The 25,717-nt window shown below is 38.7% G+C and overlaps 4 protein-coding genes across 14 annotated transcripts; 2 read left to right on the top strand and 2 right to left on the bottom strand.

Annotated features, from left to right (window-relative positions):
• Positions 1–402: 402 nt before the first annotated feature.
• Positions 403–4,183, bottom strand: LOC140795002 (uncharacterized). 3 transcript variants are annotated; one of them, XM_073147359.1, is made up of 2 exons: positions 3,272–4,183; positions 403–950 (listed from the first exon to the last, which is right to left on the bottom strand). In XM_073147359.1, exon 1 carries the CDS (start codon positions 4,081–4,083, stop codon positions 3,322–3,324), a length of 762 nt encoding a protein of 253 aa, XP_073003460.1. In that variant the 5' UTR covers positions 4,084–4,183; the 3' UTR covers positions 403–950; positions 3,272–3,321. The 3 variants fall into 3 exon arrangements, with proteins under 3 accessions (XP_073003460.1, XP_073003461.1, XP_073003462.1); XM_073147360.1 differs by having other exon boundaries at positions 403–780; positions 3,272–4,182; XM_073147361.1 differs by lacking the exon at positions 403–950 and adding an exon at positions 2,687–2,808.
• A 1,273-nt stretch (positions 4,184–5,456) lies between these two features.
• Positions 5,457–10,285, bottom strand: LOC140794570 (pentatricopeptide repeat-containing protein At3g26782, mitochondrial). 7 transcript variants are annotated; one of them, XR_012110166.1, is made up of 4 exons: positions 9,159–10,285; positions 7,534–9,022; positions 7,359–7,425; positions 5,457–5,932 (listed from the first exon to the last, which is right to left on the bottom strand). XR_012110166.1 is itself a non-coding variant. In XM_073146648.1 (2 exons), the coding sequence occupies exons 1-2, from the start codon at positions 10,110–10,112 to the stop codon at positions 7,979–7,981; spliced, it is 1,998 nt and encodes a 665-aa protein (XP_073002749.1). In that variant the 5' UTR covers positions 10,113–10,285; the 3' UTR covers positions 5,457–7,978. The 7 variants fall into 7 exon arrangements, 1 of the variants encoding a protein (XP_073002749.1); XR_012110167.1 differs by having other exon boundaries at positions 5,457–5,849; XR_012110162.1 differs by having other exon boundaries at positions 6,061–9,022.
• A 372-nt stretch (positions 10,286–10,657) lies between these two features.
• Positions 10,658–19,861, top strand: LOC140794966 (coiled-coil domain-containing protein SCD2-like). Of its 2 annotated transcripts, XM_073147266.1 has the most exons (18): positions 10,658–11,317; positions 12,179–12,373; positions 12,914–13,090; positions 13,705–13,874; positions 14,692–14,752; positions 14,877–14,918; positions 14,995–15,057; positions 15,676–15,725; positions 15,889–15,916; positions 16,606–16,680; positions 16,819–16,929; positions 17,018–17,078; positions 17,783–17,899; positions 18,011–18,132; positions 18,366–18,435; positions 18,553–18,594; positions 18,818–18,985; positions 19,389–19,861. In XM_073147266.1, exons 1-18 carry the CDS (start codon positions 10,958–10,960, stop codon positions 19,493–19,495), a joined length of 2,019 nt encoding a protein of 672 aa, XP_073003367.1. In that variant the 5' UTR covers positions 10,658–10,957; the 3' UTR covers positions 19,496–19,861. The 2 variants fall into 2 exon arrangements, with proteins under 2 accessions (XP_073003367.1, XP_073003368.1); XM_073147267.1 differs by lacking the exon at positions 12,179–12,373 and having other exon boundaries at positions 10,804–11,317.
• A 1,098-nt stretch (positions 19,862–20,959) lies between these two features.
• On the top strand, positions 20,960–25,373 carry LOC140795759 (aspartokinase 2, chloroplastic-like). Of its 2 annotated transcripts, none has more exons than XM_073148517.1 (14): positions 20,960–21,111; positions 21,267–21,710; positions 21,793–21,875; positions 21,985–22,025; positions 22,238–22,392; positions 23,063–23,212; positions 23,314–23,409; positions 23,610–23,726; positions 23,865–23,984; positions 24,094–24,186; positions 24,260–24,376; positions 24,553–24,669; positions 24,768–24,830; positions 24,910–25,373. In XM_073148517.1, the coding sequence occupies exons 2-14, from the start codon at positions 21,303–21,305 to the stop codon at positions 25,036–25,038; spliced, it is 1,689 nt and encodes a 562-aa protein (XP_073004618.1). In that variant the 5' UTR covers positions 20,960–21,111; positions 21,267–21,302; the 3' UTR covers positions 25,039–25,373. The 2 variants fall into 2 exon arrangements, with proteins under 2 accessions (XP_073004618.1, XP_073004617.1); XM_073148516.1 differs by having other exon boundaries at positions 20,960–21,137.
• Positions 25,374–25,717: the final 344 nt, after the last annotated feature.

Below are 25,717 nucleotides of genomic sequence, written 5' to 3'. Positions count from 1 at the left end.
TTGCACACATGTGAGAAATGTTCTTGGTTGAATTTTCTTTAAGCATATGTCGTGAATAATAGTTGAGCAGATTTAGTAATTGTCATTAATCTTGTGGTCAAGTATCTTTGGTTGCTACTGCTTAACTGATGTAAAAGCATCAGCACTCAGGAAATCATTCACTTTGATTGGTACTGCTTAGCTGATGTAAAAGCATCAGGTGATTAATTATAGATGCATGCCAAGTTAATGTACGATCATGACCTATTACAGCAGAATTGTGTAAAGATTAACCACTCTACTTAAAGAACTTCTTGTTCTGCAACTGCTCATGTTACAAACAATGTTTCTTTGAGTAAAGATTCGTCTGGCTAAATATTGAAATTGGACTGCCCAGTTCAAACAATTCCAAGACATCACACATAAATATAAACACAGTCATCATACCCTGTAACTGAGATAAAGGCTTTATTTCCGCGAGTGGAACTTCATAAATTGTGATTCCACATATTAAAACAGCCAAACGTAGTTATCTTCTTTTTTTCTCTCTCTCTCTCTGTCCAAGCACTTCAAGGACCTTTTTGACACTGTGTTGTTCATCCCAAATTCTTAAGCAAGCATGTTACACTTTCTTCCCGGAATCTATTGGATCTAGTTATCTCTTACAAAAAAGATTAGAAATGTTATACAAAAGATTCAGCAAACAATAATAAGGATCTGCTTCATCTGTCCACATCTTCTCCTAATCATTTTCTCCGTGCCATCTTTTTCATTGATTTGCTTCTTTGGGTCTGAAATTAACTGCATCATGTATACAAAACCAGTAAATATACCGATAGACAGGTATTTGGGTGAGTGCACGTTTATACTAGTGTCTATCTTTGTGTGTGTTTGTGTATCTGACTCCATGTGTGTGTGTATGTGTATGTGCTGTCTTTGAGTGTTCTTCAATCTTCAGTTCACTAAATTTTCTGCATAAAAGCAAAAAGCATAAGTGAGCCCATAAGTACGCAAAAGAGAACATATGGTAGGCCAATAAACTTCGATGGAGAGATGAAAACTCACTCTCTTTTTTATAATATAGTATTGAGTTTGCAGTATAATAATAATAATCAATAACTGTTCTCAATGAGGTCAGAATCCTATAAAACTAAGAAAGATCCATCAAGATACCTGTGTTCTGCTCCTAGTTAGAACTAGGCCCATAAACCATAACTCATCTTATAGTCGTCCTATTGACCTTTTTTCCTTTTGTTCAAGATTAACCAGAAAAATGATCAAGTAACATCAACAAACAGCCCCTAACCAACTCTCTTTGAATTTATACACATTGTTCAACTATTGTATGAAGTACATTAAAGTGAAATTGACAACATTCTGAGTGTTAGAGTGATATTCTGAAGTACCTTTATGTTGAGTATGGCTATTTTCTCATCTGTAAAGGTAGTGAGAGTGTCTCTTTCCATTTTTAATACTATATTTCGAATTTAAATATAAGTAGTTAAATTTGAAACATTAACATAGTTCCTATAAGTAAATTGCAGCCAGAACTTGCTTATTGATATTTTTGCCTCCAAGGTGCTCTCTGAAACCAAGGTGTTCTAGTTTTAGCATTCCCTCCCTCCCCCTCTCTCCCCTGACTCCATTTTGCCGTCTTCCCTCCTCTTCACCAGAGTAGACCATAAACATACCACCCTATGCTGGGCGGCACAAAGCATATGATACTTAAGTCTCTAAAATATAGTGTGTAGAAAATATTTGCATTATATACCTTCCAACAAAGTCATGCAGGTTTATTGCATTGTGTCCCATACTACCAAGATCTTCACAAGATCAGAAGTAAAAGCTATCACTAGAATAAATCAGTAAGCTTGCCTTACCTGAGTGACCCAATTGGCAAAAAAAAGAGCATTGATGTTCATTGGCTTAACTACGACATTCTATCAAGATAATATGGTACATCTGTGCTTTACTTCAACTTAAAACTTCTAATAATTCTTATCAGTGTCCAGACTCCAGGCATTTTCCCTCTAATGTTTGGTAGCTGCAGTATAACTGAAATTGATAACTTTCCAGAAAAGAACCACACAATTTACGAAAGGCTTAACCTAACATCAACCCTCCAGAAATTGTCTAATCCTGCCAAAAGAACGATTCAAGCAACAAGGTGCTTGCCATGAATACTATTAAGCCAGAAGGCATTAAGACTCATTTTTTGTCACAATCTAAGCTCATGCAAAAGAGCAAAGCTCCATAATTACACCTGTGCATGGAAAAAGCCTACATTCCAAAGCAGAGACAAAGAGAATAAGCTCAATCTTACTTCCTTTCCAAGAGAAAATAAATATCACCACTACTGTTACTGAAAATTGTCAGGCTTCTTCCCACCAAAAAGCACCTTCATCTCTCCCATCTCTGAGTTGCATATCTTCTGAGGACATCAGGTCTTTCCGAATTACATCCCTTTTAAGCTTTCTAGTCATGGATAGACATTGCACGTCTCAAATCATTCTTCTAAACAATATTTTCTTGTTTTCATGAATTAGCCATGGCGCTTATGAAGATTTTAGTTAACTTCGGTTTATCCAATGTGTATATTCACTTATAACTTAACAATATGCTTTGACAGCATATAGCAATCAATGTAAAATAATGAAACAAACACCCTTTTATAATAAATAAAAACAGTACCGTTGAATAAAAATATGAGAATGAGATGCCACTTACAGAGATTTGGAAGAATTAGTACCAGTTATTAAGTTGTCCAAAGAAAAACCTTTATCTCAATTCTGTTGTTTTCCTTCTATTTTGATCCATTTACTTCGAAAGCTGGAATACAAATGTGTGCCCAAATAATCCAACATAATCCCTTAAACAAATCTTATTGCAACATGACTTACATTAGGTGAGAGGCATTAACAAGTGTAACTAAGCTCAACACCCTAATGCTACTGGTTCTTGACAGTTTGGTCAACAGCAGGTTCGATTTGACATTAGGACAGAGGTTTTGCACATCTCATCCATAAAAAAGAAAGGAAGAAAAACTAAGAAGTATGAACAAGGATACTAAATGAGCAGCTAATATAAGCATGAAAACCACATATACTGGATCAAATATTCTTACTACCCGGAACAATTCATTAACTCTCTTGTTAAAAGATTTCAAAAGCTCAAGTGTTATAGCATTTTATGGCAGGACAAGACATACACCGGTCCAAGCCATTATAGCTAAAGAAACAAACAAGACGATTATACTACAAGCAAAATTGGATTTTTACGGAGAAGAGCTCACCACCACAGCATTTCAATCATCCAAAAATCCAATCTTGCTTCCATCGCCAGTCAAGTTTGGTTTTTCCTCCGCTTCTGGATTGAACAATACATCTTTCTCCTCGAACCAACCGCATTAATCCCCATATCTTTCAGATCCTCCAGTGTCAGCAATGGCAGCACCTCATCATCCACCTCATGAATCTCAAACACCGGCGCGTATCTTCCAAGACCCAACTCGTTTAGCCAGGATTTCACCCCGCCGTCCTCGACCGATCTGCACCGCCCATTCCGATTGCTCCATTCCCGACCGTCGGTTTCATCCCCATCCACGGCAGCAGGTCCAGTGTCCCTACTTTCCGAAACCCTAACCCTAGCCCCCGAATCCTCCTCGTCGTACCCCTCGTCCGCAGCCTCCTCTCCGCCGCTTGACTTCAACTCGGCGATCTCCTCTGCCCGAGGGGCGATCCAGCTCGATCTGGACCGCCACCGCCACGGCTTCGGGTCACGCGCGCCGCGGCGGCTCGTAGCCGCGCCGGAGAGGGGGTCGAGGTTCTCGTCGACGGGGAGGAGGACGCGGTCGTCGTCGGCGGCGGCGTCGTCCCCGGAGGAGACGAAGGTAGTGAGGTGACGGATGCGGGAGGAGGGCTTGGAGTGGTGCGATTTGGGGTGGCGGCGGAGGGAGAGGTCGGAGGTGATGGCGGCTGGCTGGTCACCGATCTCGCCGAGGCGGACGCTGGGGCGGCGTTGCCTCTTAGAGGATGGCGCCGGACCTAGGGTTTCGGCGGCGTCTCCGCCGTTCGCGGCGGATTCCGGCGGGTGGACGTCTTCCATGGCTCGTCTAGAGAGGCAGAGCTGGAAGTGGATTAAGGGTTTCCTTTTTTAAGTGGGTGGGAGTGATGGTGAGTTTTTGTCCGTAATATGTAAGTTGAAATTATCTCCGAATGCGAAAGAATGGGCGACACTTGTCCAACTGTGCGTGTATATGTCGTATGGTCATGGATGGAATCGTTTTGGGGGGCGGGGGGGTTCCTATACTTAATACTTCTGCGGAATGTGAGTTGACTCGTTGACTGTGGAATGTAAAGCTAAGTTTGAAGTCAATGAGTGGGATTAGATGGAGAGTGATGTTTTGCATCAAATTTAGAAGAAAAGAATAAGCTCAAGGTTTGCTCTGATCAAGGAGTTTATGCAATCTTCTTTTAGTATATGATAATTATTTTTCTCTTCAAGATTCATAGAAGTGCTTATTTGCTCATAATTCAAAATACATCTATCTATAACATTAAATAAGAAAATATATATATATATATATATATATTTCAAGATTCATAGAAGTGCTTATTTGCTCATAATTCAAAATACATCTATCTATAACATTAAATAAGAAAAAAAAAAATATATATATATATATATATATTATTTTGATGTATTACTCTCCAAATTATAATATCAACTACATATTTAATACTCTTTCCTTCTCATGAAAGGTCAAGAAACTGTGTTTTGACTTCCACTAACATTAAGTGGATGTCAGAATACAGAATTTAAGTACTGATTAACACTTTGAGACACTGTTTTATGATATCTATGAACTAAACAATCATCTCAAATATATACTAATGTAGTTTCAGATACATCTCAATAAACGACAATTTTATATATGTAATTGCATTTTTTTTTCCAAATACATGAAGCCAAATGCTCCTAAAGTTTCCTTTTACTTGTTGATATGCATCTTAATAGTTTAACTTATTTGGTTTCTCCTTGGGGAAGTAATTATTTGCAGAATCTCTAAAATTAAAATTGCTGCAGAAAATATCTGAATCTCACTTCTGATGGCCAACATGTTCCTCTGCTGGTGTTCTGTAACCTTGTCCATCTTGGAAAGAATTAGGGATGAAACTCCAGTTAAAGTTTTAAATCTGTTGGGATTTTATATGGGATGCATCATCTTCCATCTGTTCTGCTAGAAATTCTTTCAGCATCAATAGTAAATAAACCATTCATTAATTCTCTGCAATATTAATGATTCTAGATTGTTAACCACCAGATATATGTAATAATAGATTGGTAATCCTACAAGAAGCATTTCCAGCAAAGGGTGGTGCTTGAACATGCCAGTCTGATAAGTACTAGAATTCCCTGGCCTCTCCATCACAACTCAAGGCATTTATAGTAACAAAAAGGTACATCAGTAAAGCATATAGAAAGAAAAAGAAACTGCAAAGTAGTCTGCATTCTTATTGATGAAAAGCCATTACAACAACTTACATAGTCCTATATAAGAGAAAGATACAAGTGATCGATATGATGATATAAGAAAGCTTCATGCAGGAACATACTGCTTTTCCTTGCAATATCTTGTGAATATGAAAATTGCTTTCAGCTTCCCTTTGCATCCTTCTCCCTTGGTTTGTTGATCTTCTTGGCCTTCATGAAGCAGAAGCATGAGCAGCATGGGCACTGAAATAAGAACTTCATTCTGTAGCTCCAAATTCACAGAGGATGTGACCACAATTATAGTATGCAACTGAGGAATAACCTCCTTTGCCTTCTTCACCACTTTAAATCCACCTTCATGGATTCGTTTCCTGTCACTTTTTATAAAGAAGATGCTCAAGCTGTGAGTAGCCCTAATAAAAAAAATGTCATCTTTCCCTAGTATTATTTTCCTGTCTGTCTGGTTGGCCACATGGAAAAGTATACTCTAGTTAGTGGTCAATGGCAAAGCAGTCAAATTTGAAATTTTAGTCTAAAACCTTCGAGATAATTTATTGAAATTATATATATTTCTATGTATACACATACCATGGTTATAGAAGTTAAACAACAGAGTCCAGTCCCTTTGTATTTCACCAATGAGACAAATGGTGCATGAACACTTCCCAGTTTAGATACCACCAACACTTAAATGGTTTCAACTGGATGCCTTCCCAATGTTCCCATGCACAAAAAATAACTATATATATGCTTCTTCTTTTTTAATTTTTTATGTTATTGAGTACAAAAATTAGTGGGGTTAAGAATTTTTTTGTCTCATAGTACCTATGGTTAGGATCTTAACCATGATTAGGACAGCAAAAAAGACTTTCTTTTTAGATGAGATAAGCTTTGGTAGTGACATGATGTTTGCTTATCTTGACTTCTTTTACCACCTACTGTGAGGGCAGTTGCTGTTACAATGGATGGATGCATTTAGCTTATAAGTGGATACAAATTACTAAAGCAAGGGTTGGCTACGAGTAGATAAAAACAACTAATAAGCTGATAAACTAGTATGGTGGATGGGTCAAGACTCGAGATGGGAAATTATAGTCATGTCATATGAACAATTAGTGTCTCAACTATGCATGATGACAACCACTACTGTTGTAACATGTACCCAAGTCACAACCAGAAAAAAGTAAACCCAACAACCTGTGCCCTTTTGCATGATTGTTCCACCTAATTCCTCCTCAATAATTTTATAAACATCTGGTTGGACTCTTGAATCTCCAACTATATATCAAATGTTATATCTGCACTTTAAATAGTTCATGCTTTTCATATAGCTGCAGCTTTTAATGAGCGATATTGATTATACCTCACAGGCATGAAGCTTTCTTTGACAGTATTATTTTTAAACTGAGACTAAATAAAGATTCATCCTTTACATCCAAGAGCAAGAACTGTAAAGAGTTTCCAAGAGGAGAAAGAAATTCTATTTAAAATAAAGTTAATAGATTATAGAATGTAAGCACTTCAGGTGAATGAATTATTCCTCACTGCAATCTCAGATATGAAATGACAATGCTGACCATACTACTTATAGGTGCTGCTCAAAAGTTTCAGAATAATAAAACTTTTCATTTTAGTGTTCAGAGGAGCATAAGAGATTCATACATATAAAAACAAGGAAGGACAAATGCAAGAAACCAAGAATCTCAGACTTCGTTATTCAAATATATTCTGATGAGGAATATCGGAATATCATATATTCTAGATCACCAAGCAAGGGTTAGGTAGATATCTGCTTTCAGCAGTCACAGTTGAAATTAAATTAGACGCTTCTTCTTCCAAAAGAATGATTCTACAGAAAAGACGACATTTTTTGTTAATAGACTTACTCAAAAGGAACTATCACTGCTCAAATTTATAGTGCAACACTCTTTTGTTCATCTTTGGTCAGTAGATCTGCAACCACACACGGAGAAAACAGGGAGCATCTCATCATTGAATAATTTCACCAACAATTGTCAGTGAAGCAAAAATGATTCTTGAAATAGTGAAATCAGCATAAACCTATGATGAAATCTCCCTAATCCACAAGCTTGGAGGTCAACTTGATATCCAAGTTGCAGTCACCGCATATCTGGACTCTGGAGGCCCTTGATGGCAAACAGTAGTGGTTATTATGGAACATATCCGAAGCAGCAGTAAGGCAATGAAACCTTCTCAATTATAATTCTGATGCTACTTGTCAATCATGTGCTTCTAACTCATCAGCAATAGAAAACAACATGGGCATCAGCTTTCACAAATTAGAAATTGGACTCTGTTAGATGCACCCATTTGCCACAGAAAAAAAGCCACGAGTGAAGAGTCTCTTTGTAATTGCCTTCTTAGTTGAATAAAGAACTTCTATGCACTATCTCTTAAGTGCAGCACTCTTCATGACGATCTTGGCCATATAGAGGCATGAGTACAAGTTGGAGAACAACAAGAGAACAAATACATTGACACCAAATTACCAATAATCCCCACAGGAGCAGAAACCATCCTTGAAGTGATGGAATCGATGCGAGTCTCTGACAACAATCTCCCGATCCACAAGCTTGGCAATCAACTTGAATGCCGAGTGGCAGTCACCACACACCCTGAGGTTCTTGATTACATGGATTGGGGTTCCTGGGATTGAGTTAATGATAGCAAAAGAAACAGCCAACTTCTCACTATGAACACGCAGAACTGTTTCTTTCTCTTCTTCATCTACATCATGGAGAACTGACCCTGTATCCGGGACATAGCCGGCTTCCTGCATCCTAATGGAAAGCTTTTCCAAATAGGAATAGATTTCTTTATGCTGAGGATGTTTCCTATCCCCAACTAAGAAAACATGAATTTTTCCCTTGAGCTCTACCAAACTGTACCCTGGTGGCTTTACCATTCCTCTTTTCTTAATCAGGACTCTCATCCTCTCCACATCATTCCACCTTCCAGCATCTGCATATATATTTGAAAGCAAAACATAGTACCCACAGTTCTTTGGATCAAGCTCAAATAATTTCTTTGCAGAAATCTCTCCTAGCACAACATTCTTGTGAATTCTACATGCACTCAGAAGAGACCCCCAGACAATAGAATCAGGCTTGATCTTCATCTCCTTAATCAGATCATAAGCCTCATCAAGACAACCAGCGCGCCCTAGAAGATCCACCATGCATCCATAGTGCTCCACACCAGGGTTGATATCAAACTCTTTCTTCATGGCATTGAACCAATGCCGACCTTCATTCAGAAGGCCTGCGTGGCTGCAAGCAGCAAGGACCGACACAAATGTAATGTAATTCGGCCTCACTCTGGCTCTCCTCATTTCGTCAAACACCTCAAGAGCTTCAGGGCCGCGGCCATGCATGCCATAACCTGCAACCATGGAGGACCAGGACAAGATGTTCTTTTCCTTCATTCTATTGAACGCTTTCCTAGCCATCTCTACTCTCCCACTCTTGCAGTACATGTCGACCACAGAAGTTCCCACATAAACGTTCTCCTCCAAACCCATCCTGACCACCTGAGACCATGTAATTTGTGGGAGACAACTTTAATGTTCAAGCATTGATTAACATGATCAAGTGATAAAGCTGCTTCCTTTAGTACTATAACTTATTCAATTCATACAACTAAAAGAATACCAAGTAAATATCTACCTGATTATGAATGCATTTCCCCGTCTGAGACGCCCCCGCATGAGCACAAGCTAAGAGAACTGCCGACAATGTAACGGCATTCTGCCTCACCCCTCCACTATTTAACAATTTACAAAAAATATCCAGCGCCTCTGCGGACAACCCATTCTGAGCATACAATGCAATCATCGAGTTCCACGACACCACATCCCTCTCATGCATTCCATCAAACATGTTCCGCGCCACCTCCAGATCACCTCCTCCCTTCGCATAAGCATCGATCAAAGTATTTCCCACTCCTACATTGGTGTCCAACCCTATCTTGACCACAAGACCATGCAATCCTTTCGTGGCTCTCTTGTCTAAAATGCGAGAGCAAGCCGAAAGGGCGGAGACGGCAGCTGCGGCATCCACTGCATCTCCATTCTCTTCGGTGAGGAACTGACAGAACAAGCCGAGGGCTTTATGTGGTAAATCGTTATAGACGTACCCGGAGATCATGGCGGTATAGACTACGGGGTTGGGACTGGGGATCTCGTCGAATGCGGCACGAGCGTCGAGTGGTTGGCGGCAGCGGGAGTACATGTGGACAAGGGAGGACGCAACAAAGAGGTCGGGGAGGAGGCCTAGGCGAAGGGCGAGGAGGTGGAGCTGGCGGCCGGGTAGTAGGTCGGAGAGGGAAGCGGCGGAAAGGAGGGCGGGCGGGAGGGAGGAGCGGTCCGGGAGGAGGCGAAGGCGGAGCATGGAGGATAAGGCGGAGAGCGCAGCGGAGGGATCGCCGGACCGGAACAGGTCGGCGATGGCGAAATTCCATGAGGAGACGGAGGAGGGATTGATGACGCGCGAGAAGAGGGCGGAGAGGTTGGTCTTCCCGGGGGTTAGGGTTTGGGAGGAGGAGGAGAAGGGCGTGGAGAGGAAGGGTAGAATGGGAAGAAGAGTAATGGTGGAATGAAGTGGATGTGGGAGCTTCCTCATTCCATTTCCACTTCACGTAGCAACTTTGAGGTGGCTTCTCTTCCTCTGCTTGCCAAAAAGAAAGATGCGTGCTTCCGCACCGAACTTGATGGCGGATCCTCGACAGAGCAGCTTGTAGGAACCGATACAATCTGCACAAAAAAATAGAAACTGTCCGTAATAGTTTATAATTGCAGGGTTTATCTGTAAAAAACCTAAATTATGTCCCTTATCCTGTCGTTTATCTTTATGTTATCTGATTTCACTACTATATATGGCAGTTATTAGAAGACATTTAGAAATGTCTTACTAAACTATGTTATCTATAACCATAGCTGCAGGAATTTCCCTGCAGTTGGGGACACAGACGATCTGAGTAACTTACCAACAAATAACTACCCAAGAAGTACTACCCAATAATTCCCCCATAACTCAGTTTTGAATACTAATTAGTGGTCCACCCACCTACCAAGGAAAAACTTACCAAAATAATTCCAGACGTCCTGAAAACAGAGCACCTTCTCGGATTTGCTCCATTTTATCCTTCTCTCTCTTTGTTCCATCCCAACCCGCTACCGGTTATCATCTGTACCGTGAAATGATCAAGGGTAGCAAGAAATATCCGTTCGAGTAAAATTGTAGCGGATCAAACACTGGGCACGCACCGAGAACATCGCTCTTCTTTAGTTGATTCGATTACTTGCCTCCCACTTCGTTGTCCTCCACTTCTCACGACTCGAGAGGTCTCTTCTCTTCTTCTTCCACCATCCAACCGACGAGATCTCTACCGTCCGATCCCGATACAACGGCGTCTACCCCTTATTCCTCTTTTTCTAGAAGTTCCACTTCCTCCGCGGGCGGCTGCCATGGATAGGTTAAGGTCGGGAAGCCCCGTGTACGGCCGGCAGAGGAGCGGAGACGGCTCGTCGTCGCCGGGAAACCTCTCTCCTGCGCACCGAAGATCGGCGTCGATGGGGGTTGGGGGAGGCCTCTCTGGAGTCCGGCGGACGCAGAACGTGGCGGCGAGGGCGGCCGCCGCGCGCCTTGCGCAGGTGATGGCGTCGCAGAGCGCCTCCGACGCAGGAGACGACGAGGAGGATGACGAGATCGTGACACCACCCCGGAGGTACGGTGCTCCACGGCCTGCGGCGGCGACAACGAGAACTAACGGCGGAGGGACGGGGGTTTCGTTGTTGGGGAGGTCGGCTCGATCTTCCTCACCTGCGGTAATTTCCACTACATATGATTTCAGCGGTCTTAAGAACTAATTTCGTGGAATATCTATTTTGTCTTTTATGGTGCGATTCGCGAAGTTTTAGTTATTAATATTTACATTCGAGTTTTCGTAGAAGTTGCTTGTTTTCAATTGAAGTGTTTTCCATATTTTGAGGTGCATTAATTGGTTCCAGTTTTTCTTTGATGTATCTGTTGACTATACAGATAATAATCTCTTGTTGATTTTTTTGAAATAGAACATTTCAATATTAAGTTTCCTTCATTTGATGTGATACGGATCATTAGGCGATTAGGAATTGGATTTGGACAATTTTTTTCCTATTGTGGATTATAAACAAGAAGTTTGTATCATATGAAGGAAAGTAAAAAACAGATGAAATTACTGATAGCCACATCGAGTTGGAAAAAAATTTAAATGTGTCGATTTTGTAGCTGTACTGTACTTATGTATTACAGAATGTCTGTCTAATCATGGAGTTTTTAGGAGTGTTTGAATCAATGATGGCCGTGCCTGTGGCACGGCCAACCGCCGGCCCACACGTGCCGCGGCTATTGCCGGCCATACCATAAGAAAAGGAGAGAAAAATGTAACACCTTCGCCGTCGCCGCTCCCGGTCGCCGCTCGTTGTAGCCCGAGCGGCGACGACGAGCTTGACAACGAGGTCGATGGCGAAGCTATTAGGATAAAAGCTTTTGATAGTACAAAGATTATGTGGGGGGGGGGGGGGGAGAAACTTGAGGCAGTAATGGTGGTGTGGCTACTCACCTTACTGCAACATGCATTCCTGTGTGGTTTCTGTAGTCATGTAAGATTTTATGTGCTTATGGCTTTTGTTGGAGCCATTCCTTAGGTGACGGCATCGCGAAATCATGCTGATGTTGATGATGATGAAGACTATGAAGATAAGCTTTCAGCAGTCAGTGGTGGCAGCACGTCATCATTGAGGTATTATGCTTCACAACCTGCAGTAATGCCAAGCAGCAACGGCAGAGTGACTGCTGCAGCTTCATTGTTGGGGAGGTCAACTCGATCTCAGTCACCCGCGGTAATTTCCTCCAGATCTGACACGAGTGGATATAAGATATAATTTTGTGGAATCCTGCTGGTGTTAATGATGAATATCAAAGTGCACGAGATGCAAGATTAAATCTACTAAAATTTAATTTTGATATCTAAGTTTTGACAAATTTGTAAAATTTTAGTGTTTTTTATGCATATAAACTAGACTCACAAGCGCCACCCTCACCGGGTAAATCCGGAGAAGGGCAACTGCTTCCTGAAAATGTTAAATTAGTTTTGTTTCAGTGGTTTATTGCGCAAACATGAAATGCTGAAAATGTTAAGTTTTAACATTTCTTAGGGTCAGTTTGGGAAGTATCTTTAAGGTCAACTTTTCCAGCAAAAGTAAAAAAAAAAACTTACTTTGGAAGAAATAAGTTCATGACTCTGAGTGATGCAGATCCAACTGGATTGCTAAAGTCATTCCTGTGTGGTCTAATAATTAATTTATGGTTTCTGAAGTCAAAAAGATTCTATGTGCTTATGGTTTTTGCTGGAGGCACTTACGCAAGTGATGGCATCACAGAGTTCTATCAGCGCCAATGACAGCGAGGACTATGAGGACAAACTTTTAGCAACTAGCAGTAGTGGCACATCAACACTGAATTACACTACTCCACGATCTGCAGCAATGGTCAGCAACAATGGTGGAGGGATTGCAACTTCTTTGTTGGGGAGGTCAACTCGTTCTCCCTCTCCTGCGGTAATTCCCTCCACATATGATCTGAGAGTATATAAAAATTTGTTTTGTCAAGCATATTCTATTGTTGATCCTCTCTAACGAAAAATATGAATTTTGGAGTGTGCAAGGTGCAAGATACTTATTAACCTTTTTCTTCGTCATAAGCGTACTTTTCATAGATTCACAGATTTGGAATTTCGTATTTTTTCAGTTGAAAGAAATAAATGAACAAATTTGCAATTATTATCTTTTGGTGGAAGTGGTTCTGAAACAATGAGGAAATTTGATTGTTTTGAGTTTTCTTGCACTACATCTCTCAAGTGTAGATACTATCTCTTCTAAAATCAAAGTAGAAGTGTAGAACAAATTAAGGTTCAATTTCACTGTATTGGATGTAAAACAGATCATCAAATGACTGAATGATTCGATTGGGATCTGGAACTCTATGGAACTACAAAATAGACCTGACTGATAGTGTGACTAAGTGTTGGTATAGATTATGATTTTTCAGAAGTATAGTAAGATTTCATGTTCTTATGGTATGTACGCTTTTAATTCTTTAATGTTGCTAAGACTTACTTCACTATCCTCGTTGCTGGTTTCTTGCTCATTTTGTTCTGTCATCTTTTGATTAGTTAGTTCGGAACTTTGTAGAGCACACCTCAGCTAACCGCTCTACATCTGCTGGAAGGTCATCAGTTTCTGCTCATGCAGCAACATTTGTGCCCCCAAGTAAAACGTCTTTGAGAACACCATCACCTATTCCAACAATAGAACCTCAAGCTGATGTTCGCAGGAAGAAGAGGTATCGTGATGCTTACTTGTTTCTTTGGCAAATTCCACTAATTGGATGGCAATGTCACTTTAAACGTTATAAAAGAGCCACTATTTCCTAGAATTCCTTTAATTTTTGATAAACTTTCATCCTTGTTTTCCTTTTTGTCTTGAATCCTTTCATTCTTCCTTTTTGTATGATGTATTTTAAAGCATTCTAGCTCTACTGAAGTTCGTTTATCAGCTAAAGTGATAGGTAAGGAGGCAGTTGTCTACTTGTCTTAACCATTGCAAGGAATCCACTATTTATGAAGATTTCTAGGTAGGATAAACATAATTAACAAGTGAATGTTCCAAGCTAAAAAACAGTTTTCAATATTCAACATTTCTTTTCATTTTAGAATATGTGTTTCCAATATTCAATGTTTCTTTTCATTTTAGAATATGTTGTTTTTGACTTTTTAATATTGACTGAAAAAAAAACTTCGAATGTTGCACTTATTTCATATATAAGTTCTGCTACTTATATTTAGTTTTATTTTAATAGACCATGAGCTTGAAGGTTAATTTTAGGCTAGATAAAAAGATTGATCCTCCTTGATATATGAGTTAGACAATTGAGCCAACTCTTTTAAGAAACAAATCACAATGGGAAATCCAACCCTAATATTTCTTAGGAAAATTGAACTTATAACCTCTGTTATACGCTGATATGATTCAACCAATTAAGCTACAACAAAGCCCACCTTTTTTTTTCTGCTATAATAGGTTGATTCTTCCATGAGTAGCAGGTTTCAAAACATTGCTAGATGATATTCTGTTGTATAAGCTGATTCATTCTGCTTCAGGTTTCCAGCAGATTTGAGAAAAACAGGAGTTAAGCGTGAGGCTTCTGCACTCCAAGATGAGGTATAGTCTAAGCATCATTCTTTTTACCCTCTTCTTAGAATCTATAAAGATGAAGATTGAGAAGTTATCATTGAAATCATTATTTTTGGGACTCTACAAACACTGAGTTCTGCTCATCCTGCAGCTTGATATGCTACAAGAAGAAAATGAGAACATCCTGGGAAAGGTACTCTGAATCTCTATATCATGAGACCTCTTTGGTGGTAAACAGCATTAAGTTACTCTATAAATTTGTTATCCAGTTGCGACTTGCTGAAGTAAGATGTGAGGAATCAGAGGCCAGGGCTAGGGAGCTTGAGAAACAGGTTACTTCGTAATATTTCTGAATTTTATTTCTTGTTAGCTATGATAGCTGTAAATCCTATATCTCAGAACTGGAGCAAACTTCTTCATTGAGGATGTCCAATATTCCCCTCTGGCAGAAACATTAGAAGTTTCTTGGACTTTATATCTGTAACATATGCTTATTCTGAAGCATCAGATGATTTTCTCACACTCACTTGTTAGAATCTCCTACATTTTTATGTTGTTTTCACCAGACTATCAACTGCTTGCAACATTGTGTGCAGCTGCTACCTATGTATTCTCATGAGAATGATTGATGAGTTTTCCTTCCTGATCTTACAGCATTGGGCAAATTGTGCTTTTCTGTAACTAATTGTTGAATTTTGATATCTAAGGGAACATGTGATCATCTTATCTTCTTATAAATACTTATCCTACTCCGTGTGGGTGCATTATTCCTGTTAAAGTAGATAATAAAGGCTTGTATACTTGAGTGATGGATCTTGGTCATCAAATGCATAAAGAAAGAAGTAGGCTTTGATATTTAATATTTTATGTGAAATATATCTAAGATGAATAAATATTTGATGGTGTAGTTACAATTTTAAATCATCATTAGTTAATCTCTAGTTATGCAGGTTGCTGCTCTTGGAGAAGGGGTATCTTTGGAAGCTCGGCTATTGAGCAGGTTTCATATCATTCTTTATGTACAGTTCGTTGGCAACCTTCACTTTATTCTAGCTCTGCATTTTACATTTTGTAATGCTTTACTCTATTCGCATCATGATATTTTACTTGGCTGCATCCTTTACTCTATTAGCACCATGATGTTTTACTTGACTAATTTGCAGGAAAGAAGCCGCACTCCGCCAGAGAGAGGTAATTATGGATGGATGTAGTTTATTGTTGGCTTATCTAACCCTGCAGTATCAACTTGTGTTTTGTGCAAGTCTCTTTGTTGCCCCTTAAAATTTGGCTCACCATATTCCAATAAACCATTCATTTTAATACGATCTTAGTAACTTTCCTTCCTCATATTATTGACTCAATATATGTTTTTTTGAGTTTTTTCTTCAACCTTGAGGGTATTGAAGGTTCTTTAGATCTCTTCATGTAGGTTCATTTGGATTTTAAGAACACAAGGGCATTTAGGTGTGGAATCCACTAACATTTAAAACTAGAATAACATTCAGATATTTATTATCTCTCTTGACAAAAGTTCAAGGTTAAAATTTATTGAGGGTGTTTGCCACCATTTTGTCGATCTTGAAATAGTGAAAAAATGGGGTTTATATCACAATTAATTATCAGGTTATACTTAAATATGAAGCTGGCTGGCACAATTTGATATTGTGATTTCATTTACAGTGTTTTTTAATGTTATTGCCAGCATCAATGACCATGCTTAACAATTTCATCAGATGACTTAACCGAATAAATAAGAAAGAAACAAGTTAAGAAAGAAACAAGTTGATGCTCATAAGATATACAAACAAAATTTTAGCTCCTCGAACATTCTTCAGATGGTGTCTTTAAACTAATTAAGGGTGATCTATTTTTCAATCCAGGCTGCACTTAAATCTGCTAAAGATACAAAGGATGGGAGAGATGAGGAAATAACATCATTAAAGCAAGAAGTAGAGGTACTCCTTGAAACAAAGTGAACAGTTGGCGATTATTTCTAAAACTTTACATGTCTTCAAACAATTTTAATCTCGTGATTATGTGAATGTGACTTTTTTATTGTTTGATTGTCTACTTGGCTTTAATATCTTGAATAGTCTGCTAAAGGAGAGGTTGCAACAGCCATTGAGCAGCTTAAAGAAGCTGAATCAGAAGTGAAGGCACTCCAATCAATCACACAGAGAATGATCTTGACCCAAGAAGAGAGGGTTTGTAGATATATATATATATAGTAAAATTTTATGGCATTTTGTTATAGACTGAACTCTATTTATTCTATATCCATATTTCTTGTAGGAAGAAGTTGTTCTTAAAAGGTGTTGGCTTGCTCGGTACTGGGGTTTAGCTGTCCAACATGGTAATTTTCTGTCCTATTACGGGTTCTTACATTATGAGATGATTCCTTTCATAGATTCAGTCCGTTGACTTTGTTCATTTACTCTTTTAAGCCATGATGAAGATGCACACTGACTCATTGTTTTTATAAGTGTACATAAGATGTCTACTGCTTACTGCAGATTGCCTGATGATTTCTGATTTTCTTGATTAAGCAGTCTTAATCAGTTGTTAATATTTTGGATCATCAAAATCATTATTATCTTCAAGCCTTTTTGTTACAATATCATATTGTCTTGAATACAACTTGAAGATGAGAAGGTCCCAACTTAATATTTGTAAGCCCAAAATGCCCTTGTTTCTTGTGATAAAAGATTTGGCCATTACAATTTTTTCCTCCAACCAACAATTAGAGTGTCGAGTTTGACTTGGTTAGATTGTTATTTGTTTGGTTCTGACCAAGGTAGATCATAGGCATTTTAGTAATTTGGTAGGTGTGTTAAGTTAACCAAGGGTAAGGTTAAACCTTTACTAGACTAATAGGGGGTGATATTTGAACACTTTTAGGAAATACATGGCTCAGTCTAGAAATAGTGAAAAGTTGTGGTTTGAACCAGAATGACTCAATCATGTAGGGTATGAATGAAAAACTCCTTGTTTTTTTCTATAGATCGTCCTTAATTAGTTACTACAGAGGCTGTTGTCTTTAATTGCATTTACTTGTAGGTATCTACCCAGATATTGCTGCATCAAAGTATGAATATTGGTCATCATTAGCTCCTGTTCCTGTTGAATTTGTCACTTCGTCTGGTCAGAAGGCTAAGGAAGAATCACCTAGCCCAGGCAAGTAATCTTAATCTGTGACTAACATGACTTTAGTGTTATCTTTTAGATTTCTTTTAGAGTACTCCAATGATGGATGTGCTCTTTCTGTTTCCTGTTTGATACAAACAGGTCGAGATGATTCTGACAGAAGAAATAAACCTATGCATGATTTGAATGACTTTACTGGAGAAGACAATATAGAGAGCATGCTATCAGTTGAAATGGGCCTAAGAGAACTTGCATCTTTGAAGGTTTCCTGAAATCCTTCACTCGTAGTATATACTTTTTCATGCTTAATTTTGTGCATCTGTTCTTGGTTGTACTTCCAGTAATATCCCTCTATTTTGTGTAAAATGATGCATTTTGTAGGAACTTTTTGTAAATTGGCATCACATCTCTTTCTACTGTCATTTTATTGTTCCTCAGTATCTACTATCAATGTTGATTTTTGTGTTTCCATATCTTTGTGAACATTGACTTCAAGGTGGAGGATGCTATTGTGCTTGCATTGGGTCAACATCGGTGGCCAAACTTAATTCGACAATTTACTTCAGGTTCATTGACTCATAAAAATTGCAAAACAATATCACTATTTTTCATGTTGTTTCTACTATGGTGATGCCATCATCCTGGCCCCAAATATGTTACACATCTGATTCATATGTGTACAGATTTTAAAGCACCTGGGGAGTCGAAGTTCTTTGAGGCCTTTGGTAAAGCTTCTCCTATTTTCACCGAATACTGTTCATACCATTTTTATCTTTCTGATACAAGATATTCATATGCTTTTCAAATGATCAAAGTGCATATAAAGGAACAATTGATATATGACTACTGTATTTATTGAGTTATGATTTTCCAGCTTTATTCCCTACTGCTTTTGTTTGATACTAGATGCTGACAGGCATTGCATAATTGACTTGGTAAATCTTGCAGAACTAAACTTAGAGGAGGCCGAAGATGTTACGTTCAAGCAGGCATGGCTTATGTACTTCTGGAGAAGAGCCAAAACTCATGGAGTAGAAGAAGATATTGCTGAAGAACGGCTGCAATTTTGGATTGGTCGCAGCGGTCAGAGACCTACTTCTCATGACGCCATTGATGGTAATGACGTCATATTCCTTACTCTATTCCCATTAGTAGCTCATTTGCTTTTAGTTTCTCTCCGTACAGAAAAAGAGTCCATCCTGCAGTAATTTTAGTTTTCCTTCTTTTCTTTTCTTTTTTTCCTATGAGGAGATGCAGTACTGTCACACAGCTTTTGTTGTCCAACATGCATGTCTAGTAAGAACTATTAATGGCTACATGCAATATTTTGTCTTGATACTAGTTATAGCTCTTTTTATGAGTCCTGGATAGTCTGGTGATCAGAAAGCACAATACTTACTGATGTATTACTGAGCACGGTCTCAGCTTACTCCATATATCTAGAAGATGCATTTTCTTGTCAACTCAACCTGTAACCCAAATATTATAAAAGGTTGTGTGATATAATTTGTTGTTGCAGTGGAGAGAGGTCTAACAGAGCTGAGGAAGTTGGGTATCGAGCAGCAGTTGTGGGAAGCCTCCCGTAGAGAAATTGATCAAAATCCTTCAGGCACAGAAAACTCTTAGCAGTAGCTGTTTTTCGTTTCCCTCTTTCTGTTAACATGAATTTGTTTCTTCCAACCACGAGTTTGAAAAGGTTGGGAACTCAGCTTCCCCACAGGTTCTGCAAAAGCTTCTTCAAACATACTACTGCTAATGGTGTGTCAGCTGCTCCATCTGCCCTCATACATTTTGTAGATTTGCCCAAGGATGTAATTGTATCAAGCCTTTGATTCCTTCAGTGATTTCTATGTTATTGTAAAACGTGCTTCATGTGGCATAGCGATTTTCTTTTCCATTTGGGATAGACTTTGAGGTGTCCTGGGGTTAATAGCATATCACATACTGTGATGTAGAGTTCCTGAGCTTTTCATTGATCTCTATCTTTTATCATTTCATGTGAGTGGATTGTTTTTACTTGTGGAATTTAGATTTTTTTTGCTTCATTGCTTGCTTATTTATTTGGTGCATAAGAATTGCACCTTTGTTTTCTCCACATAGGCAGCTGAATATTTCGTAAAGTTTCCATCGTCTTATTTTTAACTACTCTCTTGACAGTTTCTAATTGAAACATACTATAACCCATGAAATCTTGTATCACTTTTTGCATTTTGATTAGAAATTCCTTGCCGAAATGATGCCCTTGTATGTCACAGGTGGATTAGTTAAGATTTGGTCAGATCTAATCATCGAATAATGTGAACATAAGCAAAACAAAACGTTGTTATTTTATTTGGTCTCTAATGCATATATATACTCGACGCTGTAAGTAGGATTGAGACGTTTAACAAGTCAATTCTACTTTCCATCTCTTTTATTTATCGACATTTGGTGCCGTATTTGATTTTCTTGCTATATTTCCACTTTGTAGACGCATCATAGTCGCCTAAGCACTAAAAGTCACCGACAGTGTTTGGAATATGCTAAAAGGTCTTCTTCCCAAAGCTTTAATCTCTTTTTTATTTAATGTTTTTGTTGAAATTTTATGACTAGGCTACTCATTTTTTACTATAATTTTTATATAACACTATCATATAAGTAAATTCAATCATTTTCAAATAAAAGATTATTAAAATAAATTTAAATATATTTTAGTTATTTAATTAGTAGAGCTATGTAAACTATAAATTTGGATTAATAGTTGTTATTGAAAATAATAATAGAATATTATATAAAAATTACAAGAAGAATAAGGAGTATAGTTAGTAGTTACAAAATTATTGGGTGTTATTTGAAAATTAGCGAAAATGTACGGTATGATTAAAACTTACTAATAAAGTTATCAACATAAATTTTGTGGTCAGCATATAGGAAAGCACTATGAATAAATAAAGTAAATCCGCTTCATGACGTTCCTCCACTGCGCCGCGTACGGGATCCACGTCAGCGTCGAATCTGGGCCGTCCATTCCGACAGCAGTGGACGAAGTATGCGGCAGTGTTCGTTTTTTTTCTCTTTTTCCTCCTCCGCTATTTCTACATTCTCCTACCTGTCCCGCTCCACGCCGCCGCGCTCAATCTCTCTCTCCCCTTCCCCCTCCCCCTCCCCTCCCCCCTCCCCCCTCGGAGCTCCACCTCGGGATCGGAGAAAGGAACTAAACGCTTACTTTTTCTCTCTCGCTCTCTGGGTTCTCTGATTTCGAGGTGCAACGCTCTACGCGGACATACCTGTAATGCTTTCGGTCAAGATTTTGGATTTGTGTGAAAATTTGAAAGATTCTTAATTTGTTTTGGCTTGTATGTTACCATTTGTCGACATTGGAATCTGTCGATTAGATAAAGATCTGTTTCTTATGCAGGATCCGTGAGATAAAGCAACTCCTTTGGCTTGAATTATGGCAGTGGCTCTCCAATTTGGCGCCCGGGCTCATTGTGCTGGAATCGCGAGGGATTCACTTAGTTTTCTCTCTATCTCAGCTAGCTCTAGGAGTAGATTAGGTGTAGAGTCATCGTTGAAGTCGATCTGTAGGAGGAGGGAGGGGGTGAGCACGAGGAGAGGTTTGAAGGTTTGCTGCGAGGCAGGTGCATTCGTGTCTGCTGTGGTAGAGAAGGATGATGTGGCACTGCGGCATGGGGCGGACGGGAGCGCCGCCCAGCTGAGCGTAGTGATGAAGTTTGGGGGATCGTCGGTCGCGTCGGCTGAGAGGATGCGTGAAGTCGCCGAACTCATCCTCAGTTTTCCGGACGAAAGGCCGGTGATCGTTCTATCTGCGATGGGGAAGACGACGAATAAACTTTTATTGGTATTATGCATCCCTTTTTGTTATAATTCAGTGTTTTTGGAGGATGTATTCGTGTTTTTGCTAATGGCTCTTCGATTTGTAGGCTGGGGAGAAAGCAGTAAGCTGTGGGGTTACCAATGTTTCTCAAATTGATGAGTTAGGCTTCATAAAAGAGTCGCATCTCAAGTATATCAACCTTTTACTTTCTCTATATTTTCTTAGAATAGCTAATCTCTTTTGGTAGGGTTGGTTTAGACTGTTTTTATTTAATTGCTTGTTATTTCATTTTGTTCAGGACAGTTGATGAACTTGAGCTAGATAGGTCTATTATATCTGGTGAGTTGCTGCTAGTCTTTTGGTTTCTTAGAATTGTGCTATTCGTAATGAGGATTTATTGGTGTCATGGTTTCTGTTTACCATGATCTATTTAGAACAGAATTGATAACATTTTTCACCAACAACATGCAAATCTTATTGTTTGACAACGTTTTTACTACGCATGTGCTTTCCAATTTTATGTTTATCTAGCTCTATGCTGAACTTTGCAGCTCTATTGGACGAACTGGAGCAACTTTTGAAAGGTATTGCCATGATGAAAGAACTGACACTTCGAACAAGAGACTATCTAGTTTCATTTGGAGAGTGCATGTCTACGAGGATTTTTGCTGCATATTTGAACAAAATTGGTACAAAAGCACGGCAGGTACATCATATCCATTGAAAAGTATATCATTCATATTAGGGACTAGCAGATTCACTGGTTGCATAGTATAGGTTTCTCGTGTGATCTAAACCTCCAAATTTGAAGAAGTCAACAGAATGAGCAGATGATCGGGAGGGCTGATGCATTGAACTTTCTCCTATCTTTAAGTGTAGCAATCTATTATTCAGTCAGTTCTGACTTCTGAGACATCACGGCAACCTATAACTAGAGACTGTTCAATTTGATGGTGACTTTGCTTCAACCTTACATTGCTTAGGAATTGGAATCTTTTTTCTTTGTTCTTTTTTGATTGTTTAGCTACTGGATAACTTCTTACAAAGACCATGATGCATATGGTTACTTGTGTCATTCATCAGTTCAAGGAAAAGTGCTCTCTGACTTCTTAGATTCATCATTCTTCAACTCCTTTTCATACAGTGACACCAAAATTCATGATTATTTTGTGGCTTCCTTTTCACATTCTAAATAATATGGTTCTGGTATCATTTGGTATCATCTGGTAACAAAGCTGAGAGGAATATCCCCGGACCCCTGCTCTTCTTTAATAAATCGTACATGTCAGCTAGTCTCTACTCTCTACAATATCTGTTGCTAGTACATTCATATCTTAGTAAATAGCTAATTATCCTGTTGGCAAACTATTTTGCAGTATGATGCATTTGATATTGGGTTCATAACAACAGACGACTTTACTAATGCGGACATCTTGGAAGCAACTTATCCTGCCATTGCAAAGAGGTTGCATGGAGATTGGATCAATGAACCTGCAATTCCGATTGTTACTGGTTTTCTTGGAAAGGTCTATTTTCCCAAAATAACTATTTTCTTTCGGAGAAGCTTTAAGATATCTCCACAATCCATTGGCCTTCAATTCTTCACAAGATCCTCTTCAACATGCAGGGTTGGAAGTCTTGTGCTGTCACTACTTTAGGCAGAGGTGGTAGTGACTTGACAGCTACAGCCATTGGTAAAGCTCTGGGACTACGAGAAATTCAGGTCCATTGTAAGACAGATTGGAAAGGATAAAAATTGTTTTGCTAGTTTTTTTTCCAAAAAAGCTCATTATTCTTGTCCTGAACTCAATTATTTGCTGAAGTGGTGTTTTATTGTTCTTATTTATATTCTTTGATGCCCTTTTATGGTGCTTTTTGTCGTTATAGAGTATTGATTGATATTGACATCTCCTAATTGTGCAGGTTTGGAAGGATGTTGATGGTGTTTTGACTTGTGATCCTAATATTTACCCAAATGCGAAGCCTGTACCATATTTGACATTTGAGGAGGCAGCTGAACTTGCCTATTTTGGTGCACAGGTATTGTTGCATTCTCACTCTTTCTATGTAGTTATCTAGAAAGGCAGCAATATGTACTACGCTTACTCATCTTTGGAGAGTTGGAGGAAGTATACAAATGTATTCTTCACTTATATAGAAGATACATATCAATTTCAGGTTTTGCATCCACAATCAATGCGACCCGCTAGAGAAGGTGATATTCCAGTTAGAGTTAAAAACTCATACAACCCTCAAGCTCCAGGTACTCTCATCACTAAGGAAAGAGATATGGCAAAGGTTTGTACTTTGTAGCAGCTTGGTGATGTTTCACTGGTCTTCTCAACTTCATGTTATTTTATTGGTTTTCTCACATTTTACTATTCTCTGGTTCTTTTTCCTTTCTCAGGCTATACTAACTAGTATAGTTTTGAAATCAAATATCACAATGCTGGATATAGTGAGCACTCGTATGCTTGGCCAGTTTGGATTTCTAGCAAAGGTAGAGAACACGTCATTATCTTACCCCACTATTTCATTATTTTGAATTTCTAACTTTTTGTTCCTTTGACTAGGTTTTCTCTATTTTCGAAGACTTGGGTATCTCTGTTGATTCTGTTGCTACTAGCGAAGTCAGTATTTCTTTGACATTAGATCCGTCAAAACTATGGAGTAGAGAGCTAATCCAACAGGCAAGTTTGGAAATCAAAATTGATATTCTGTTCATTGTTTACATCATTGTTTGTAAATTCTGGAAGCAACTCCTGATTAATAAATAATTCATTATTTTTTCTTGAGAAACTGGTTTATGACAGGAAAACACTGTCTTCATTGTGATCTGATTTATTTATCCAATCTAACTTGGCAGGAACTTGACCATGTGGTGGAAGAGCTTGAGAAGATTGCAGTTGTTCATCTACTTCAGCACAGATCAATAATCTCCCTTATTGGAAATGTGCAGAGATCCTCTTTGATACTTGAAAAGGTATGAGACCCTTCTTAAATGAGATTGATGCTCTCCCTCCATTTCCTCTTTTGCTCTGCTTAGTTCCTTGCATTTTCTGTGCGCATTATGCATGTCAGGCATTTAATGTTCTACGGAAAAATGGAGTCAACGTCCAGATGATATCACAAGGGGCATCAAAGGTACTTGTTCCTTCCACCCCTCCTAATCAAGTTCATCAACAGTTTTATGATTGCCAGTCTAATGCATGTCACGAAACAGGTGAACATTTCCTTGATAGTTCATGATAACGAGGCTAAACAATGTGTTAAAGCCCTCCATTCAGCATTCTTCGAGAACGGATTCCTTTCAGAGGTTGAGGGGGTGAAACATTTGCAGAATGGCTCTTGATCGCTTTCCAACCACTCGTGTCAACATTAGTCTGAAGCTGCACTACGCGATTATTATTAGATTTAGTCTCCTATTGTTCAAGCCTGCAAGGTGTGCAGTGCTTCCTCTTGGTAAGATGCATTTTTTGCTCAAGTAATTGGGTCAGATATTTCCTCTACTCATTTATGGGGTACTTCCTATGTTATATAGTTGGTCTAAAGTATTATATTTAAATACATTTGGTACTTGATATTTATCATCTACTAGAGGTGTGTAGATTGAATCTGGTCTTCTGTAAGGCTATCAAAAGCCAATTGAACTAACCTTCTACCCAGATGATACTCGCTTCTTCTGAAGTGCATGAGTTCCTAATTTATCTTATTTTGCTGATACATTAGCCAATATATATGCAATGCTAAGAACATAAGATTAATCGAAATAGAATAAGACGAGTCATATTGGCAAAATGAGAACGTAACTACAATTACTTAAATCTCCCTCAAGATTAATCGTTATAAAGTGAATCATTATTTGAAGAAATGATAGATAAAGATGCCATGCCTGATGACATTTAAAAATAATTGACTCACTGTAAGGATTAAGGAAGGACATTTAAAATTCCTTCTTCTGTGACTGCTATTGTTGCAAAAGGAATTCAAATGACTTAACTGCCGCAAATATTCCGGATAGTAAACTGAGT

Source organism: Typha latifolia, chromosome 9, assembly GCF_019914945.1.
Source record: "Typha latifolia isolate L0001 chromosome 9, TyphaL0001v2, whole genome shotgun sequence".
NCBI classification, from domain to species: Eukaryota; Viridiplantae; Streptophyta; class Magnoliopsida; order Poales; family Typhaceae; genus Typha; species Typha latifolia.
Note: the sequence above shows the minus strand (reverse complement) of the source record. Positions and strands in the feature narration are given on the sequence as shown.

Coding starts and splice junctions, on each gene's coding strand:
- LOC140795002 (XM_073147359.1), bottom strand. CDS start 4,083: ATGGAAGACGTCCACCCGCCGGAATCCGCCGCGAACGGCGGAGACGCC.
- LOC140794570 (XM_073146648.1), bottom strand. CDS start 10,112: ATGAGGAAGCTCCCACATCCACTTCATTCCACCATTACTCTTCTTCCC. Junction 9,023..9,158: donor GGAAATGCATTCATAATCAG/GTAGATATTTAC, acceptor ACATGGTCTCAG/GTGGTCAGGATGGGTTTGGA.
- LOC140794966 (XM_073147266.1), top strand. CDS start 10,958: ATGGATAGGTTAAGGTCGGGAAGCCCCGTGTACGGCCGGCAGAGGAGC. Junction 13,875..14,691: donor GATGTTCGCAGGAAGAAGAG/GTATCGTGATGC, acceptor ATTCTGCTTCAG/GTTTCCAGCAGATTTGAGAA. Junction 15,058..15,675: donor CTAGGGAGCTTGAGAAACAG/GTTACTTCGTAA, acceptor CTAGTTATGCAG/GTTGCTGCTCTTGGAGAAGG.
- LOC140795759 (XM_073148517.1), top strand. CDS start 21,303: ATGGCAGTGGCTCTCCAATTTGGCGCCCGGGCTCATTGTGCTGGAATC. Junction 21,876..21,984: donor ATAAAAGAGTCGCATCTCAA/GTATATCAACCT, acceptor CATTTTGTTCAG/GACAGTTGATGAACTTGAGC. Junction 23,410..23,609: donor TGGGACTACGAGAAATTCAG/GTCCATTGTAAG, acceptor CTAATTGTGCAG/GTTTGGAAGGATGTTGATGG.